At 40.7% G+C, this 18,170-nt stretch overlaps 1 protein-coding gene and 1 long non-coding RNA gene across 2 annotated transcripts; one reads left to right on the top strand and one right to left on the bottom strand.

The window, feature by feature from the left end:
* Nucleotides 1-959: 959 nt before the first annotated feature.
* Nucleotides 960-14,671, bottom strand: LOC139530791 (kunitz-type protease inhibitor 1-like). The gene is made up of 11 exons (XM_071327489.1): nt 14,355-14,671; nt 13,559-14,021; nt 12,436-12,593; nt 12,090-12,231; nt 9,407-9,577; nt 9,271-9,321; nt 6,696-6,824; nt 6,473-6,523; nt 6,174-6,344; nt 4,297-4,356; nt 960-3,918 (listed from the first exon to the last, which is right to left on the bottom strand). Exons 2-11 carry the CDS (start codon nt 13,977-13,979, stop codon nt 3,737-3,739), a joined length of 1,536 nt encoding a protein of 511 aa, XP_071183590.1. The 5' UTR covers nt 13,980-14,021; nt 14,355-14,671; the 3' UTR covers nt 960-3,736.
* A 755-nt stretch (nt 14,672-15,426) lies between these two features.
* Nucleotides 15,427-18,170, top strand: LOC139530793 (uncharacterized). Its single transcript, XR_011666123.1, has 3 exons — nt 15,427-15,791; nt 16,177-16,382; nt 16,474-18,170. It is a non-coding gene; the product is annotated as an uncharacterized lncRNA (long non-coding RNA).

The following is an 18,170-nucleotide window of genomic DNA, read 5'->3' as shown; positions in this document are numbered from 1 at the left end:
GAAGTACAGCGAGCGATGGTCAAAGACCGCCTACTTCCAGAGCACGCTATCTTAAACGGGAGAGTGGTAAAATTTGTCGTCTCAAATTGTCCAATTTAGGATTTGTCTTTATTTGTGTTATTTGCCTCAAATAGTGAGTGAATATTATCCGATTGTTTCTGTATTGAAATAAATGTGTTCTTTTAATGTCAGGTCATCACTGTTTATGTGCATCTGGAAAATGTCACAAATTCAAGTTTCTACCAATCCCCTTATTCAAATTAACACAAGCTAATATTTAGGCCTAAACTCGGTCCTTATCCGCCCATTGTAAACTGACACACTTTAGAGCATGTTCAACCTCTTTCTTCCTCTCAGTCAATTGTGTGGATTACTCCTGAGGGCCCAGGCAGGCAACATGACAAGTTAATAAACCACTTTCACACACCATCACTAAGTCTTATGATCTTTTGATGAGGGTATCCAGTCCCTCCCTATACTGTAAAAGATCCCTACAAAGAATGGCAGACATAACTGGAGTGAATCAATTGAAGGAACAACTCACTTGGGGCTAGTAGTAAAGGGATGTACTTTTTTCTGTATTCCCCTCAGAATTCCCTTTAACCTGTCAGACTAGCTTCTATTGAGAAATGTAACCACTGAGCTAATCTACATAACAATGACTAAGGATGTCCTGTCCTAAAATGGACATCTTGTCAGCAGGGACTGTATAAATGGTGCACCTCACTCTGGTAGTTGATGAAATTACAACTGACTAGATTTAGTCCTACAGGGGGGGCTGTGCATTAAAGTCAGTGTTTACATCTGCTGGTAATGGTTGGGTAAATAGGTAAGAGCCCATCATATATTACCGCTTATGACACAAAACTAGTTGAACTGTTTCTGATTCAGGAATGTTTGCCAGGTTATTAAAGTTCATTACAAACATTTACCAAATGTGCGAGTGTGGAGAAACAGTATTAATTTCATGATTACATATATTGTATGTTAAAGCCCTCATGCAGTCTTCGTAATTGTATTTTTCAAATCATCGCTGTATGTCTAATAAATCACTGATTATTTAATCAAAATATTTTTTATCATTTAATTCCCTGCACCTCCTTTGGCCCTTGAAATACTCTGTCTGATTGTGTGGGCTTTATGAAACAAATTCGAAGATATTTACATACACACTGATTGGCTGATAGGATGGTGGTCTATAACCTACCTCCTTACCCAGATAAACAGTCATTGGTCTATTATAAATCACATCACATTGTGACATGATGTGGGCCAAAAGTCCCATTCCACCTGAACAGGCTGAAATACAAGTCATTTTTCAAACAGTTCATACACAAAAAGGGCATTATCATCATTTTCACAATTTCAGAGTTATTTCGACCTCGGAAGTTTCCATCCAATTGGTGAAAGATTTTCATGCGAAAAAACAAAACAGAATCTCCATAAAAACTATATGCACATTTTCCCACCAGAGCTAAATTCCAATCAAATATATTTGTTGCAGATAAAAGGCTGTGCGTGATGATGTCATGCACATAAAAGTTCCTTTTGCATTTAAATTCCCATGTCCCAAATAAAAAATACAAGTTAAATGGGTTTCCATCGCATTTAACTCTGTTTTTCTCACAATTGGCTCGTGGACTCTAGCCAACAGCTTGCAGATACAGTGCGGGTATAGCCTGCCCTATGATGAGATTATTATGGACAAAAGGGCACTGCCCGTTTAATCTCAGATGATGGAATGTGAAATTACAGTAAAAGCAAGGGTTAAACAAAGTACAGTTACATTATGTGATACTAATCATAATGTGCTGAAAAAGCAACAAATTCAGACTAGCATGCCTCATCTTCAGAACAAACACATACTGGTAACCTTAGTATAATTTTATATAGGATTTGAGACCTAATGGTAAAATAGATAAAACTATATATAAAAAGGTGTTAACAATTTTTGGGGGAAAATGTTGAAAGGAGTATATTTTTTCATGTTACTACCATCATGAGGCACAAACTGGCTTTAGTTTCCCCTCTTGTTTCCTTCTGAAATATCCGTTTTCATCATCAGAAAATAAACTCCAAAAGTAAAATAACTTCCTCTAACTAACAGTTAAGACAAAAGGTGTTAACCATGTACAATATTTCCAGCAACACAAACAAAAAATGCCTAAAATACAATAAAACATAAGAATAACAAATTAATATTTAGTTAGCAATAGCGGCAGGTATCATCATTGTCAACAATTTACATGAATAATAGTCAGATTTGTTGATTTAATCATTGGACCATTATACCCTGAGTGCAGAATTAGTGACCAACCATCTGAATTCTGAAAGGCTAATGCAAATTTTTTTTTTTTTTTTAAATGGCAAAACACAAGCGTCACATTTTGAAGAATTTCTGCCACTTTATCTTTCCGGAGTGGTGTCAAGCGCCAATAAAATCTCATAGGCCTACATTACAACATCAACAAGGAAAAGCTCTTAGCAAACAGAGAAGCCTGTATTTGTGGAAAATAAAACAGACTATACTCCGACACAAAAACCCTCCAAGGTTCACATAACAGTGCCTTGCAAAAGTATTCAGACCCCTTGGATTTCTTCACATTTTGTGTTACAATGGGATTCAAAGATTTAATAAAAACAATAGTCAACAATATATACAAAATACTCTAATATCAAAGTGGAAGAAAAAAGCTTTTTTTTCTCATATAAAAATGCAATAATTAAAATAGTCGTTGCATAAGTATTCAGCCCCTTTGTTTAGGAAAGCCTAAATTAGTTCAGGAGAAAAATGAGGCTTAACAAATCACAAGAAGTTACATGGACTCTGTCCATGTAATTATGGCTAACCCTTACTCTGTCCCCCATATAAGCACAGATTCAACTACAAAGACCAGGGAGCTTTTCGAAAGCCTAATAAAAAGTGCAGTGATTAGTAGATGGGTAACAATAACAAATCAGACATTGAATATATCTTTAAGCATTGTCTAGTTAATAATTATGCTGGGCATTATGTATTAAACTACCCAGACACCTCAAAGATAGTCATCCTTCTGAACTGAGCTGCAGAACAGGTGATTTTAAAACAGCTAAATAGTTCAATGGCTGTGATGGGAGAGAACCGAGGATGGATCAACAACATCGTAAATGACAGTGAAAATAACATCAATATAGCAAATAAAATATACTCCAAAACATGCATCTTGTATGCAACAAGGCACTAAAGTGATAATGCAAAAAAAGCATGGCAAAGGAACCTACTTTTTGGCCTAAATGTAAAGCCATATGTTTTGGCAAATCCAACAAAACATATCACTAAGTAACTAACTGCCTCCTTATTTTCAAGCATGGTGGTGCTGCATCATGGTATGGGCATACTTGACATCAGCAAATACTGGCAAGTTTTTCAGGATAAAAATAAACGGGATACAGCTAAGCACAGGCAAAATCCTGAGCAAAACCTGCTTCAGTCTGCTTTACACCAGAGACTAAGAGAGGAATTCACCTTTCAGCAGGACAATAACCTACAAAACAAGGCCAAATCTACACTGGGATTGCTTACCAAGAAGACAGTGAATGTTCCAGTTTTGACTTAAATCTGCTTGAAATACTAAATGGCAACACTTGACAGAGCTTGAAGAATTTAAAAAATAATAATAAATGAAGAAATCAAAGGGGTCTGAATACCTTTGCAAGGTAACACTAATGGCTGGCCTGTGGGGTCAAAGGTTAGGGGTCAGATGGGCTTGGTGGTGCTGTTGTAGACAAGGCGCTCTGTGTCCTCCTTGGTGTGGACCTGGGTGCCGTTGATGGGTACCCGCTGAGGCTGCTTCTTCCTGCCCTTCATGAAGCAGTAACATAGAACAAGCAGCAGTATGATGATGGCCAGGCCAAGCAGTGCGGCTATCGCTATGATGCCTGAGAGAGGATGGGCATGAAGACACACACACCAGTAAGCCAATAACTATATAAAAAGAAGCCTGCATTGCCAGGGCAGCAAAAGCTAGACAACAGACACGATCAATCATGTGCAACATTCATGGTGTCTGAATTAAGTGAAGAGAATGGGCAGGGAAGCAGACAGCTTCATCATCACCTCAAGATATTTGTGACCAGCTTTGACCCCCAGGTCCCTTAAAATTGATGGGGTGGAAGAATTGGATTTAAAAAGGAGTATTGTCAGGGTGTCTTTTCCATGGACTTGAGTGATTGTAAAGGAGCACAATTCATTCTAAGGGACAAAGGCCCCATCTTCACGAGGTAACTACAGAAGAAATGCTGAATAAAGAGAATTACCTGTATGGCCTTGAGTGTCCTGGTATTCAAAGGACTCCTTTCTCTCAAAGACATCCTTTTCTGAACACATAGTAAGGATAACAGACAATACGAGTTAGTATACACTGCTACAGTATTCTTGATATACAGTTGAAGTCAGAAGTTTACATACACTTAGGTTGGAGTCATTAAAACTCGTTTTTTTCAAACACTCCACAAATTTCTTGTTAACAAACTGTGGGTTTTTCAAGTTGGTTAGGACATCTACTTTGTGCATGGCACAAGTAATTTTTCCAACAATTGTTTACAGAGAGTATTTCACTTATAATTAACTGTATCACAATTCCAGTGGGTCAGAAGTTTACATACACTAAGTTGACTGTGCCTTTAAACAGCTTGGAAAATTCCAGAAAATTATGTCATGGCTTTAGAAGCTTCTGATAGGCTAATTGACATAATTTGAGTCAATTGGAGGTGTACCTGTGGATGTATTTCAAGGCCTATCTTCAAACTCAGTGCCACTTTTCTTGACATCATGGGAAAAATCAAAAGAAATCAGCCAAGACCTCAGAAAAAAAATTGTAGACCTCCACAAGTCTGGTTCTTCCTTGGGAGCAATTTCCAAACACCTGAAGGTACCACGTTCATCTGTACAAACAATAGTACGCAAGTAAAAACACCATGGGACTACGCAGCCGTCATACCGCTCAGGAAGGAGACGCGTTCTGTCTCCTAGAGATGAACATACTTTGGTGTGAAAAGTGCAAATCAATCCCAGAACAACAGCAAAGGACCTTGTGAAGATGCTGGAGGAAACAGGTACAAAGGTATCTATATCCACAGTAAAACAAGTCCTATATCGACATAACCTGAAAGGCCGCTCAGCAAGGAAGAAGCCACTGCTCCAAATCCGCCATAAAAAAGCCAGACTATGGTTTGCAACTGCACATTGGGACAAAGATCGCACTTTTTGGAGAAATGCCATAATGACCATCGTTATGTTTGGAGGAAAAAGGGGGAGGCTTGCAAGCCAAAGAACACCATCCCAACCGTGAAGCACAGGGGTGGCAGCATCATGTTGTGGGGGTGCTTTGCTGCAGGAGGGACTGGTGCACTTCACAAAATAGATGGCATCATGAGGCAGGAAAATTATGTGGATATATTGAAGCAACATCTCAAGACATCAGTCAGGAAATTAAAGCTTGGTCACAATTGGGTCTTCCAAATGGACAATGACCCCAAGCATACTTTCAAAGTTGTGGCAAAATGGCTTAAGGACAACAAAGTCAAGGTATTGGAGTGGCCATCACAAAGCCCTGACCTCAACCCTATAGATAATTTGTGGGCAGAACTGAAAAAGCGTGTGCGAGCAAGGAGGCCTACAAACCTGACTCAGTTACACCAGCTCTGTCAGGAGGAACGGGCCAAAATTCACCCAACTTATTGTGGGAAGCTTGTGGAAGGCTACCCGAAACGTTTGACCCAAGTTAAACAATTTAAAGGCAATGATACCAAATACTAATTGAGTGTATGTAATCTTCTGACCCACTGGGAATGTGATGAAATAAATAAAAGCTGAAATAAATAAATTTTCTCTACTATTATTCTGACATTTCACATTCTTAAAACAAAGTGGTGATCCTAACTGACCTAAGACAGGAAGTTTTAATAGGATTACATGTCAGGAATTGTGAAAAAATGAGTTTAAATGTATTTGGCTAAGGTGTATGTAAACATCTGACTTCAACTGTACACAATGTAGGGGTGCTGACATGGGAGCATAGCTCTCAAACCTTCCCTTCAGTTCTCATCATTATGGTCTCAAAGGGTAATATAACACTACAACCATTTTTAAAATCAGTTGAAAGTGTTGTAATGGCTACAGAAAACAAACCCACCTGTTACCAGTTTGCAGGACGTCATACAAGAATCCTCAGTGTCAAATCTGTTGTCATTCCCGTCGCAGCCACCATAGTTGAAACGGAAGCACTTCTCGTAGAGAGGGTTGTAGTACCACTTGGTAAAACTGTCCCGACAGTGTCCCGTTTTGGGGTGCTCTGTGCAGCGAACTGTGGTTGAAAGAATGTGTGTGAGACAAATCAGTGTTTGTAAGGAGCACCATAGGTGACCAGTTAACTCAAAAACAATATCCTAGATTGATCCTATTACTGTCTCAAAACAGTAAAACTCAAATAACCTTTCTGTTCATCCACAGGAATTTGCAGTAGAATCCGGAACTTGTCGTTCACTGGTGAAAGGAAGAAAACAAGAGTTTAGCAACTTCACATGTCAACAAACAATGAGCAGCCCAGCAGTATCACTTCATGGCTACACTGGTAATGTAAGATCAGTGGTAAGGTAAGGCCAGTTAAGTGTTATGTAAATTAGGGTTGGTTTGCATAGCCATAGCCTGCACTCACAGTACTCGCAGTTCTCCTCGTCTGAGCCGTCGCTGCACTGCTGCTCCTTGTCACACTCCAGGCCTTGGTCAAGGCAGCAGCCGTTGGCACAGGTGAACTGGCCTGACCCACAGGGGATCCCACACACCTCTAAACACAACAGCACAGTTGAACAGAACAGGTAGGGTGAGAGTAACCTTTACTCAATACAGAGAAACATGATGCAGTGCACAGCTAACCCATGCATCCGATAAGTCTCAATGAACAGGTACATTCCCCCCCATATGTATTTGGACAGTAAAGTTAAATATTTTAATTGTGTGTCTATACTCCAGCATTTTAGATTTGACATAGAATGTTTCATATCAGGCGACAGTACATAATGGGACCTTTTATTCAAGGGTATTTTCATACATGTCTGTTTTACCATTTAGAAATGAATGCACTTCATGTATCTAGTCCCCCCATTTGAAGATGTCATTTTTCGTGTATCAAAGTGCATGCAATGACTATATTAAGCTTGTGACTTTACAAACTTGTTGATTGCATTTGCGGTGTGTTTTGTTTGTGTTTTAAATTATGTTTTGCCCAATAGGAACAGAATGATGAATAATGTCTTGTGCCATTTTGAAGTCACTTTAATTGTAAGTATTGTAAGTGAAACCCCCCCCCCCCCAAAAAAAATGTAACCTCCCCTGTTATTGGTAATGGTGAGAGATTAGCATGTTTTGTTGTAGCCTCGTAACGGCATCTCACTCATCATTATTCATGATTCATTCATTTTCTTAAATCATGGCATTATCAGGATTCATTTAGAAGTGGTCAAAAACATCTAATCTACTCACTTGGAAATTATTCAGTTACTACTGGGCAAAATATAACCCATAACAATCTGCAAAAACATCCAACACGTTTGTAGAATCACAAGCTTCATGTAGTCTGTGTGGAATATGGTACGAAATACTAAACTTGACTACTTTGATACACTATAAGCAAATTTGTCCAAATACTTGTGAAGAAGTCATAAGGAGGAGGGAATAGATTCACAAAGTGCTTTCATTTCTAAACGGTAAAACAGATCTGTATGAAAATCCCCCCCAAAACATTCCCATTGATCCACACAATTACAACAACAAAAAATTACAAAAAAAAACCTAAATGAGGATGTCATGATTGTGTATGTCTTCACACCCCAGAGTTAATAGTTGGTGGAAGCACCTTTGGCAGCCATTACAGCTGTAAATCATTTTGAATAAGATTCTACAAAACTCTTACGGCAACATATATCCATTGTTTTTGTCAAAATTGCTCATGCTCAGTAAATATGGATGGGAATCATTGATGGATAGCAATATTCAAACTGTGTCTAAGATTTTTTTAACAACTTTCAGTTGGGACGGAGACTGGACCAATCAGTAACACTCAACACCGGTTGGAAATCCATTCTGGTGCGTCTTTGGCATTACAATTTGTGTAATTATCCCGTGGAAAACTAAAACTCAGGGACCTGTTTTCCTCTAACTTTTTACCTGAGCTTTGAGCCTTTTATATATTTATTTGGATTCTAACAAACTCCCCAGTCCCTGCTGGTGACAAGCATACCCATAACATGATGCTGTAACCACAATACTTGAAAATACAAAGGGATCAGCAACATTCCATTCATTCCACATTACAGGCCTGTATGATAAAATGAAAAGGAAGCCCGTGTTAAGAAAAACTCCACTCCAAATCATACATTCTCCACTCCAAATCATACATTCTGTTTGAAACAAGGCCGTTAAGTAACACTGCAAGACAACATGGCAAAGACATTAATTTTTTTGGCCTAAATTAAAACTACATATTTGGGTCAAATCCAATATAACAGAGTGAAACCCTCTGTATTTTCAAGTATTATATTGGCAGCATCATGTTATTGGTATGCTTGTCATTGGCAAGAACTTGGTGGTTTTTCAGGATCAAAAGAAATATGAAAGGAGCAAAGCCCAGGTAAAAAGTCAAAGGAAAACCTACCTCAGAGTTTTATTTTCAGCGAGACAATTACACACATTTCTATGCCAAAGACACACCAGAATGGCTTTCCAAAAGGTGTTGAGTGTTCATGAGTGGTCTAGTCTCAGTCCTGACTTAAATGTACTTTAAAAGCAGAGACAAGGTTTGAATATTGCTGTCCATCAATGATCCCCAACCAAATTTACTGAGCTTGAAACAATGGACATATGTTGCCCTAAGACTTTTGCAAAGTTCATAGAATATTATTCCAAATGATTCATAGCTGTAATGGCTGCCAAAGGTGCTTAGACCAAGAATTAACTCTGGGGTGTGAAGACATACGCAATCGAGACATTTTTTAAATTAACATTTTATTAAATGTTTTACTAATGTTCTATAACTTTGAAAATGTGGAGTACGTTGTGTCGATCTGTATGAAAATAGCATTTATTATTATTTTAAGGCAGCAAAATTTGAAGGTTAGGGGTGTGTAGACTTTAACTAGGCACTGTATATTTGCAAGCATGTATCAATGAGTGTGGGATGCATAGCCAAAAGGTCTACAGCTGAAGACATTCAATGAAATGCAGGTTAGTCTTACCTCTAGGGGCTGGAAGTGGCCCACTTCTGCCACTGCCAACGCTGGACATAACTACATGAAAGGAAATGCCAATCAATTAACCAATCAACCAATCAACCAACTGTTCTTAGAGAGGCAAGAGGGATCTGTACAGTACCTGAAACACCATCACAGGCATTGGTACACTCCTGGAGGGACAGGTAGTTGTTTAGGTTCTCTCTGCAGCCCCCGAACAGGAACTCCTCACACTTTTCTGAGGCAGCATTGTAGTGCCAGCGGGGGAAGGACCCACGACAGGGACCCACCTTCTTGGGGACCAGGCAGTGATCTGGAGGATAAAGGGAAAGGGAGATACCTAGTCAGTTGTACAACTGAATGCCTTCAACTGAAATGTGTCTTCAGCATTTAACCCAACCCCTCTGAATCAGAGAGTTGCGGGGCGCTGACTTAATCAACATCCACGTCTTCGGCGCCCGGGGAACAGTGGGTTATTAACTGCCTTGCTCAGGGGCAGAACAACAGATTTTTACCTTGTCAGCTCAGGGATTCAATCCAGCAACCTTTCAGTTATTGGCCCAACGCTCTAACCACTAGGCTACCTGCCACCCCAACTAAAGCATCAGAGGTGATGGGGGGGGGGGGGGGGGGTCTAGGTAATTTTCCTTCAAATTAGGCCTACATCAACCACTGAAGATACATTTGGATGCATCTTGGAAGAAAGCAGACATGACTGATATAACACAGACAGAGGAAGTGATTCCTCTTGTGCAACGCCAAGCTTTACATCTCACGACAAGCTGGTTGATGCTTTAGAACTAACCTGTTTACTTAAAAAAACAATATGAGTCATTACATTACACTGCCATTCCATCATTACAATATGAAAGTGAATTGATGCATTAAGAATAACATTATAGGTTGAGAACGAGTCAAGGTATACATATCGTTTTGCTGAGAGGGGAGGGTATCTTTAATTATGATTATTCTAGCATTTCTAATTGTGATTCGTCCAGCATTGAGGCAGGCAGCCATTTCGGTATAAATGTATTATGGTGGCTCACGTCAGGGATCACTGCTATACATTGGTCTTTTCCTCAGAGGAACGTTCCTTACACCATTCCGAGTAGAGACTTGTTAATGGGTAACTGAATCAATGAATGGTTAATAGTCTCTGCTCAGTCTGCTAAGACTGTGAGCGAGACCAACATGCTCCAAAAATGTATAACTGACTCATTAGAAATAACATCAAAGTGTTTGAGTATCAAGAGTCTGTCTTTATCAAGACAGTAACAGAGTTTGCTTGTGTTTGTGAAACCCAAGCTCAAACCAGACAGACAGGTTTTAAAAAGGGGGGGAGTGAAGTCAAAACATGCCAACCACAGCCATCCTCATTTCCTGTTTCTCCTGAACTTCCAGGAAGTGTCTATCCATTCCATATACACTCTCACGTTACTGGGTAGGGCAGAGATAACCCCTCCATTGTCTGATTCCTAAGTATTCCCTGTTAATCTATAATGAGCAGCCAGGCAACACTATTGATCTACCAAGTATAAGCCAGTGTGATAATGAGTTGTCATCCTGTTATGACCTCATACCGTCATTCATGGAGGACATATCCGTTTTTCTGTCAAACTCACAACCAATGAGGAAACGGGTACTAGGAAAATAACAACGCTAAGCTGTTTTAAGTAGCGCTTGAGCCCACATATAGATGTCTAAGACGGGTCAAATCTACTTGTGAATGGTGCCTTTTAAAATCTGAAAATCTAGATTTTGTTCTACGGGAATCAGAGGAGCTTACCTGGAAATTGATTTTTATCATTTTAATATGACTACATCCTGTCACGTTGGCATGAAAAGGTGATGATTATGATAAAGTCTTGTTGTAATAAACCCAACTTAAAACAGTACAACCGGTAAAAGTAATCAACAAGCATTTGAAAGCCATAGAAATTATTTATGAACTTAACATGCCACCTATACTTGAAATGGGGTATTTCTTCTTCACAGCAAAATGCAAACTGCAAAGTCAGTTACCTCGACTTGAAGAAAAAATAGAATTTCAAAGTAATTCCTTATATTGCATTCACTTGCATTGTGTGTTCAGTGTCAAATATAGTCAGAAGGGCATCAGTCCTTCTCACCTCAAGGACATAGTTTATCACAGTGTCCCTATTCTTAACACATGACAGATCACTGATATAGGCCACTTTAAAGACAAACAAATAGAGGAGACGTGAGTCATGTCTGGTATGACACAATGTGAGTCAGGAACAAAACATGAGTACTCAGAAACTGCATACCTATTCATCTTTAAAACTCACACACACACACTCTCTGGAATCAAACTTGACCTTAATGTTGAGTATCTTCAGCACAGTGAAATGCAGAAGCAGATTATTGACTGTTAGAAGTGATATGATCAAAACAATAATGTCATAAACCAACTGTGACTAATAAAAGAAGACATTATGACATTAGAATGGAGGAGCACAGCCAGGCAGTCAAATAGGTGACATTTGACTTTGCATAAGGGAAACTTCTAGTTAACTTATACAGGGATCTAAGTGGTTTTCACATCATGCTGACACTAACACTAACATGCAATCCCACATATAACATAAAAGAGGAATGTCTCACCACGTAAGAAACAACCATTTCTCTGCTATAAGACATAATTTTCACTTTAGTTTGATTTCCTACACATGCAACTTACTGTGTAGAAGTGCATTGAAATTCAATATACAGCATGAATTTCCCTTCACCCCCAACACAGCTGTGTTAAACTGTGTAGCTAGGTGAGTTCTGCAGGTGTTTCACATAGACTATAGCATACTCACCCTCAGACTGCTCAGGGGTGAGCACCAGGACGGTGATCTGGGTTTGATCGGACTTCCCGCTGGAGTCTGTGACGGTCAGCTGGAACTTGTACACCCCAGACGTCAGTTTGGACACGATCACTTGGTCATCGAATTTAGTTTTCTAGGAGACGAGGAAATAAAATGTTTAAATTTGTTGTCTAGTATGGCAGAACTTTGGAAATTGAGTTAATTGTGATCCTCTGGTGTTCTGAGAGTGACCTGTCCATCTCATGTACTCTTACAGTCAGAGAGAAATCTATGATCAGATAACACCCCAATAATGACTGACCAGAGCCCCCTGATGTCCCCAGTCATCATCACTCACCTCTATGACAGCGGAGGAGTTGCCTGACACTAGGTGCCACTGGTACGTGACAATCTCATGGTCATCTTTGCTCTCAATGCCATTCAGAGTCAAACTTTCCTGGGGCTGCACCACTCTGTCCGGACCTCCATTGGCCACTGGAGGATGGTCCTCTTCATCTGAAAGTTGAATACAGCCTTCATCACATATTCAATACAACATAGTCATACTGAAAATACATGCAGCTTTAAGACAATCTGTTATGTCAGAAACCGTTGTGCAAAGAGTAAACACATCATGGCTGGTTTAAGTTTGACTAGGCTGAACTTTAATGGCATTTGAATGGTTTTGAGTGTCACCCGGTATCCCGGGTGGCGCAGTGGTCTAGGGCACTGCATCGCAGTGCTAGCTGCGCCACCCGAGTCTCTGGGTTCACGCCCAGGCTCTGTCGCAGCCGGCCGCAACCGGGAGGTCCGTGGGGCGACGCACAATTGGCATAGCGTCGTCCGGGTTAGGGAGGGTTTGGCCGGTAGGGATATCCTTGTCTCAGTATGTAAATGTAATAAAATGTATGCACTCTACTGTAAGTCGCTCTGGATAAGAGCGTCTGCTAAATGACTAAAAAAAACACACAAAAAAAAACACAACATAAGCAAATCCGTCAGTTTGGTGGTGCTCATGCACAATTAACAACTACATCCTGTTGACATACAATATTCACCTGGAGTCAAGTCTGAGTGCAATCCAACTCACAGCACAATACAAATCTCCTCTGTAAAAAGCTTTCTCAGCAGCAAAAAACAGAAACCTGTGACAACGGGCCATATAATGAGCCATGGCATGTGTGGACATGCTGGGTAATGCTCTTCTCTAAGCCGGTGGTTTCATCTCCTCTGGAGATAAGAGGCTTGGCTGTTGGGACTGTCTTTGTGGTTTGAGTCAAAAGCCCATTTGGGTTGCTTTCTCTGCTCATAATAATATACAGTAGCCAAATGGTGTATGTGTTCAGATTACTTTAGTAGGCAGTTCAATGTCAACATGAAGTTCATTATGGACATGCCCAAACCTAAATATATGAGTAGACTCAATTAGTTAATTTGATGAGTGTCTATATTGTGATGGGTGAGAGTGATACCCATCTTACCTGGGAACCCATTTGTTGCCAGATCACTTGCATACACAGAGTCTATGATGTAGTTCTGGAATCCCTTCTTCCTGACAAATCGGCAGACGTAGGTCTGCTTGTATAGACAGTCAAAGAGAAAGCATGACTTGATCATGCCCTCATCTGAAACCTTCTCCATGAAAGCGACATTACATCTGGTGTCTTTGCAGCAGGAGCGTATACAGTCATTGGAGCGCTCAACTTTCATTGAAGCGATGAAAGTCGCACCGTCTTTGACCGACTCATTGGTGTCGAGAACGAAATCGTCTCTGCCCTTTTTGAACTTTTCCAAACATTGTTCCCCGAATGCCTGAGCCTCCGCGTGCCCCAGGAAAATAATACAACACACCGAAGCGCCCAATAACAATCCAATTTGGAGAGAGGTCATTCTACAAGACATTCCAGGAAAACAATTTCCCACAAATACAATCAGGCGGATGATCTGAAAACAGAGTGATATAAGCAATTTAAAATACGTGACATATAGCATGGAATGCCTTGTGATTAAATATCAATTATTAAAATGAAAATTGTTTCTTAAAGTAGTCGTAACATGAGCTAAATAAGATAACATATGCACACACACACACAATAATTTATAGACAAACGTAGGACTTTTGTCAGCGGCAGTCTCTCTCTCTCTCCCTGATTTCAAAGGTAGCCTACGAATTACGTCAAGAGTAGCAAATTAATAATCCAATATCTATCTCTTCTGTAACTTTATAGGTCCATATTTCTTCAAAAACAACACTTGGAATTAACAAAAATGTGTCACCTGTAAATTCTGTATCTGTCGTCGATTATTCTATACAAACTATCAAAATCTTTCCATTTCACAGGTGTGTCTCTGTCGGGTACCAGGGGTGAAATCATTAGTCCAAAACGTTTTGCAACGGAAACCATTTACTCAAAACGGAAACCATTTTGCAAAGAAAACGAGTTTCTATTGGACAAATTCAATTAGGTCGCTGCCCATTTCGTTCCGTTTGATTATGTTGTGAATACACCCGTTACATACAGGAAGTGAAATTCTACTCCCATCTTGACCACACCGAAGATTATGGATATAATGACACGATATATGTCTCTCCGCCATAACAATGGGAGTCGTTGTCCACAAAGCGGCACAGCGGGTGGTCTAGATCCCGCTTAACCTTTCTTTGGATTGGTGGATACATCTCATTATTGTACATAATTGAATACTCGATGAGGGTTGTTGACGTCAACCGCCTGTATTCAATGGAGAGAGCGATGCTATGGTACTAGCCTCATTTCATGAATATGCATAACCACTCGAGACAAGTTCGATATAGTGTTTTTTCTCAAAGTTGCCGGGATGTCGCGTGTCCTACTTATAAAAGTACACTCCTAACAACTTTAGCATTACGAAACCTATGTTCGATCATATAAACCTCACGTAGCAAAAATGAATAGTTTATTTGTTGACCAAATTCGACACTCATAACCTCCATACAAAAACTTCTTGCTTGTTTGGCGAAACAACGAAATAACGCCACCTGTTGGAGGGAGACAGATTTTCCACCGAGGGGACCAAAGACATTCACGATGCCACTCCCATTTCGAGTTGAGAGTAGAATACTTTTATAGAAAAGAAGAGATTGATTAAATATTGTTCTTGAAATATTTTATTCACAATAGTCCTATGGTAATTGATGGCTTTCATAATGGGGACCTGTCTTATTCATATGACCCAAGATGTGAACACAATAGGTGGTTGATGGCTTCAAGGATCCACCTACACCCAAATACCCGAGACAGGTCCGAATACAGAATTATAAATAATGTCATGGGTCTGGGTCGGATCTGATTTTCACGAGTATGTGTAATTTTAACTGACTTGTCTGTAGGGCGGTACAGATCCGAACGTGACTGCTGCAGTTGAGAGAGAGAAATGTGATAATTTATGCTGCTGCTGCTCTTGCTTTTCAGGAGAGTGGAACATGGCGCATGTAGCTTGTTGTTGGTCATAAGTCATCAAAGCAGGAATACCACAGTTTGAGTCATAATACCCGTAAACGGTTCGGTAGGGGTCAAGGGAAGATAATTTAACGTTGGCGATTATCGTCTGACTACACGAACGATGAGCTAACGTTTAACTAGCTAGCTAAACGTTAGATAAATATCCATGCCCTGATGGACTAACATTGCCTAGTACATCACCGCGTGGAAAAGTGACTAACTTACACGAACGGTGAGCTGATGTTAACTAGCTAGCTCACAAAGGACTTGTTGTCGCAATGTTTTCCCATAGAAAACACATGGATTTGTTGTACTTGACTAATCAAATGACCTGTGAAGTCACCAGCAGGGATGGAAATTAAGCTAGCCCGAGGCTAGTACTTTTCAGACTGGGCTAGTAAATAATGTGCCAAACTAGCCTGACACAGCAGTGACATTTAGCCTTTTCAAACATGCCACAGATTTAGGACCTGCATGTTTCCTGGGCTAGTACAAATCGTGGTCTGCTGGCCAGTGCCCCAAATCCTTAGTCAAGTCTGTGGGTTATGGTATTTTAATATAGATGTTACAATTTTAGTAATCAACTTAGCTAGCAACTTTTTTTTTTTCTCTTACAGATGGGTGGACCGGAAACCCAGTGACAACACTCAGGTCTGTAGCTGCCATTTTCCAGTGGGAAAGAGAAATGGCCCTGTATTTACCAGAAAAGGTAGCTCATCCACCATGGCAGAAGTGGAAGATCCAGATGGTTGATTGGGAAACAAGAACAAACAATGAGGCATGAGGATTGGTTGTTGAGAGACTGCTTGTCAAATTGTCCAAGGTGTTTAAAAAAAATGATAAACAATGCATTTTCTGTCCAGATAAAGATGGTGATACAGCATTGAAAATGACCAAATGTCTCTGTTTTCCAGTCAGGAGTGGATCTCTCAGACAATCTGGTGCATGGACATCCTGTACCAGTGTGATCCGAGCAGGAGTGTCCATTTGTACAGCACATCGAGCCTGTGGACGGACAGACAAATATGATACAATATTGTGTAAAACATTGCATTTGTAGATGCATCAACATTTTTACTTTTATGTCTCCTTTTCCCCATGTTTTAGACATGAGGCGTGACATGTGGAACATCAGGCTCACCCCACGACAAGCAGTGCATGATCAACACCACCCTCAGCAAGGAGATCTGCTGGAAGTGATGTGCTCTCTCACTCATAATTTTAACATCACAAATATAAATTCCCACTGAGCCCATGATAAAATGCAATGTGAATTGTGTCGTACTTCTGAATGAAACTGAGGAGATGCACTCAGACCAGCCTTTGTGATTGAACTTATGTTAACCTCATTACTTTAGTTAGCAGGTGTTCCTTCCTGTGATGTGGAGCTGACCTTTGACCTGGTGCCAGTGAGGGAGGTCTTCCCTCCCTCCTTCATATAAAAATCCTTCGACTTCACTGCCTCTCCAATGGTAAGGTCCCTTGCACCATAGGGACACTTGACCTCCACCACTGCTGTGGCACACCAGTAGGAGCCCCCGACCCAAAGCCCTGACTCCTGCACATCCATCCCTGTAGCCATTTTGAATGCCTTGATGCCATCCTCTTCGTTATCTGTGCCCCACTTTAGAGACAGCACCCCATCCAATGACTGATCTGAGAACCCTTTGTAGCAGCGATGTAGTAACGCGCTTGGCCCTAACCACTGCTCCATAATTGCTGGCTGTCAACTTCCCTCCTCATGGTGTGCCAGTTGGGGTTGATGCGCTGTCCAACTGTTGCCTGCCGTATAGCCTGCTGCTGCTCCACCAACAGCGTCATGCCAGCCAGGATGCCTGCGTGCCCTTGTTTCTAAATTTTTTAACAATGTCCGGTACAGACAGGGATCACAGGGAGGGTAGCGGTTGTTCTGGCTCAAGTTCAAGGAGACATGCTATTCCACTGAACCTGCCACGGAGATGGTTCCTTAGCCATTGAAGATCCTCTGTGGGCTGTCGGGACAGAGGTTTGAAGTCTTCGACTGGGTACAGGTCCTCCACTGACTGCACCTCGTTGGGCACGGCTGGCTTCCTCCACTCGCATTCCACGTCCTTACGGCCGATATTGTGAACCGCCAAAATAGGCTTCATAGCTACACTTATGAGCTCCACGGAGGCATTCGCATGTGGTAGAGAGAGTCCCCTGGTTACCTATAGAGACCTGCCAAGATGAAGGATGTTAAGTGTTACATGTGGTAGAGAGAGTCCCCTGGTTACCTATACAGACCTGCCAAGATGAAGGATGTTAAGTGTTACATGTGGTAGAGAGAGTCCCCTGGTTACCTATAGAGACCTGCCAAGATGAAGGATGTTAAGTGTTACATGTGGTAGAGAGAGTCCCCTGGTTACCTATAGAGACCTGCCAAGATGAAGGATGTTAAGTGTTACATGTGGTAGAGAGAGTCCCCTGGTTACCTATAGAGACCTGCCAAGATGAAGGATGTTAAGTGTTACATGTGGTAGAGAGAGTCCCCTGTGCCACATGCCTTTCAATACATGACTTTAAAGACCTTGAAATGCATTCGTTGTAAGAAATGTGATACAGTGGGGCAAAAAAGTATTTAGTCAGCCAC

Source organism: Salvelinus alpinus, chromosome 9 (genome assembly GCF_045679555.1).
Source record: "Salvelinus alpinus chromosome 9, SLU_Salpinus.1, whole genome shotgun sequence".
NCBI classification, from domain to species: Eukaryota; Metazoa; Chordata; class Actinopteri; order Salmoniformes; family Salmonidae; genus Salvelinus; species Salvelinus alpinus.
This window is presented reverse-complemented; position numbering and strand designations above follow the sequence as displayed.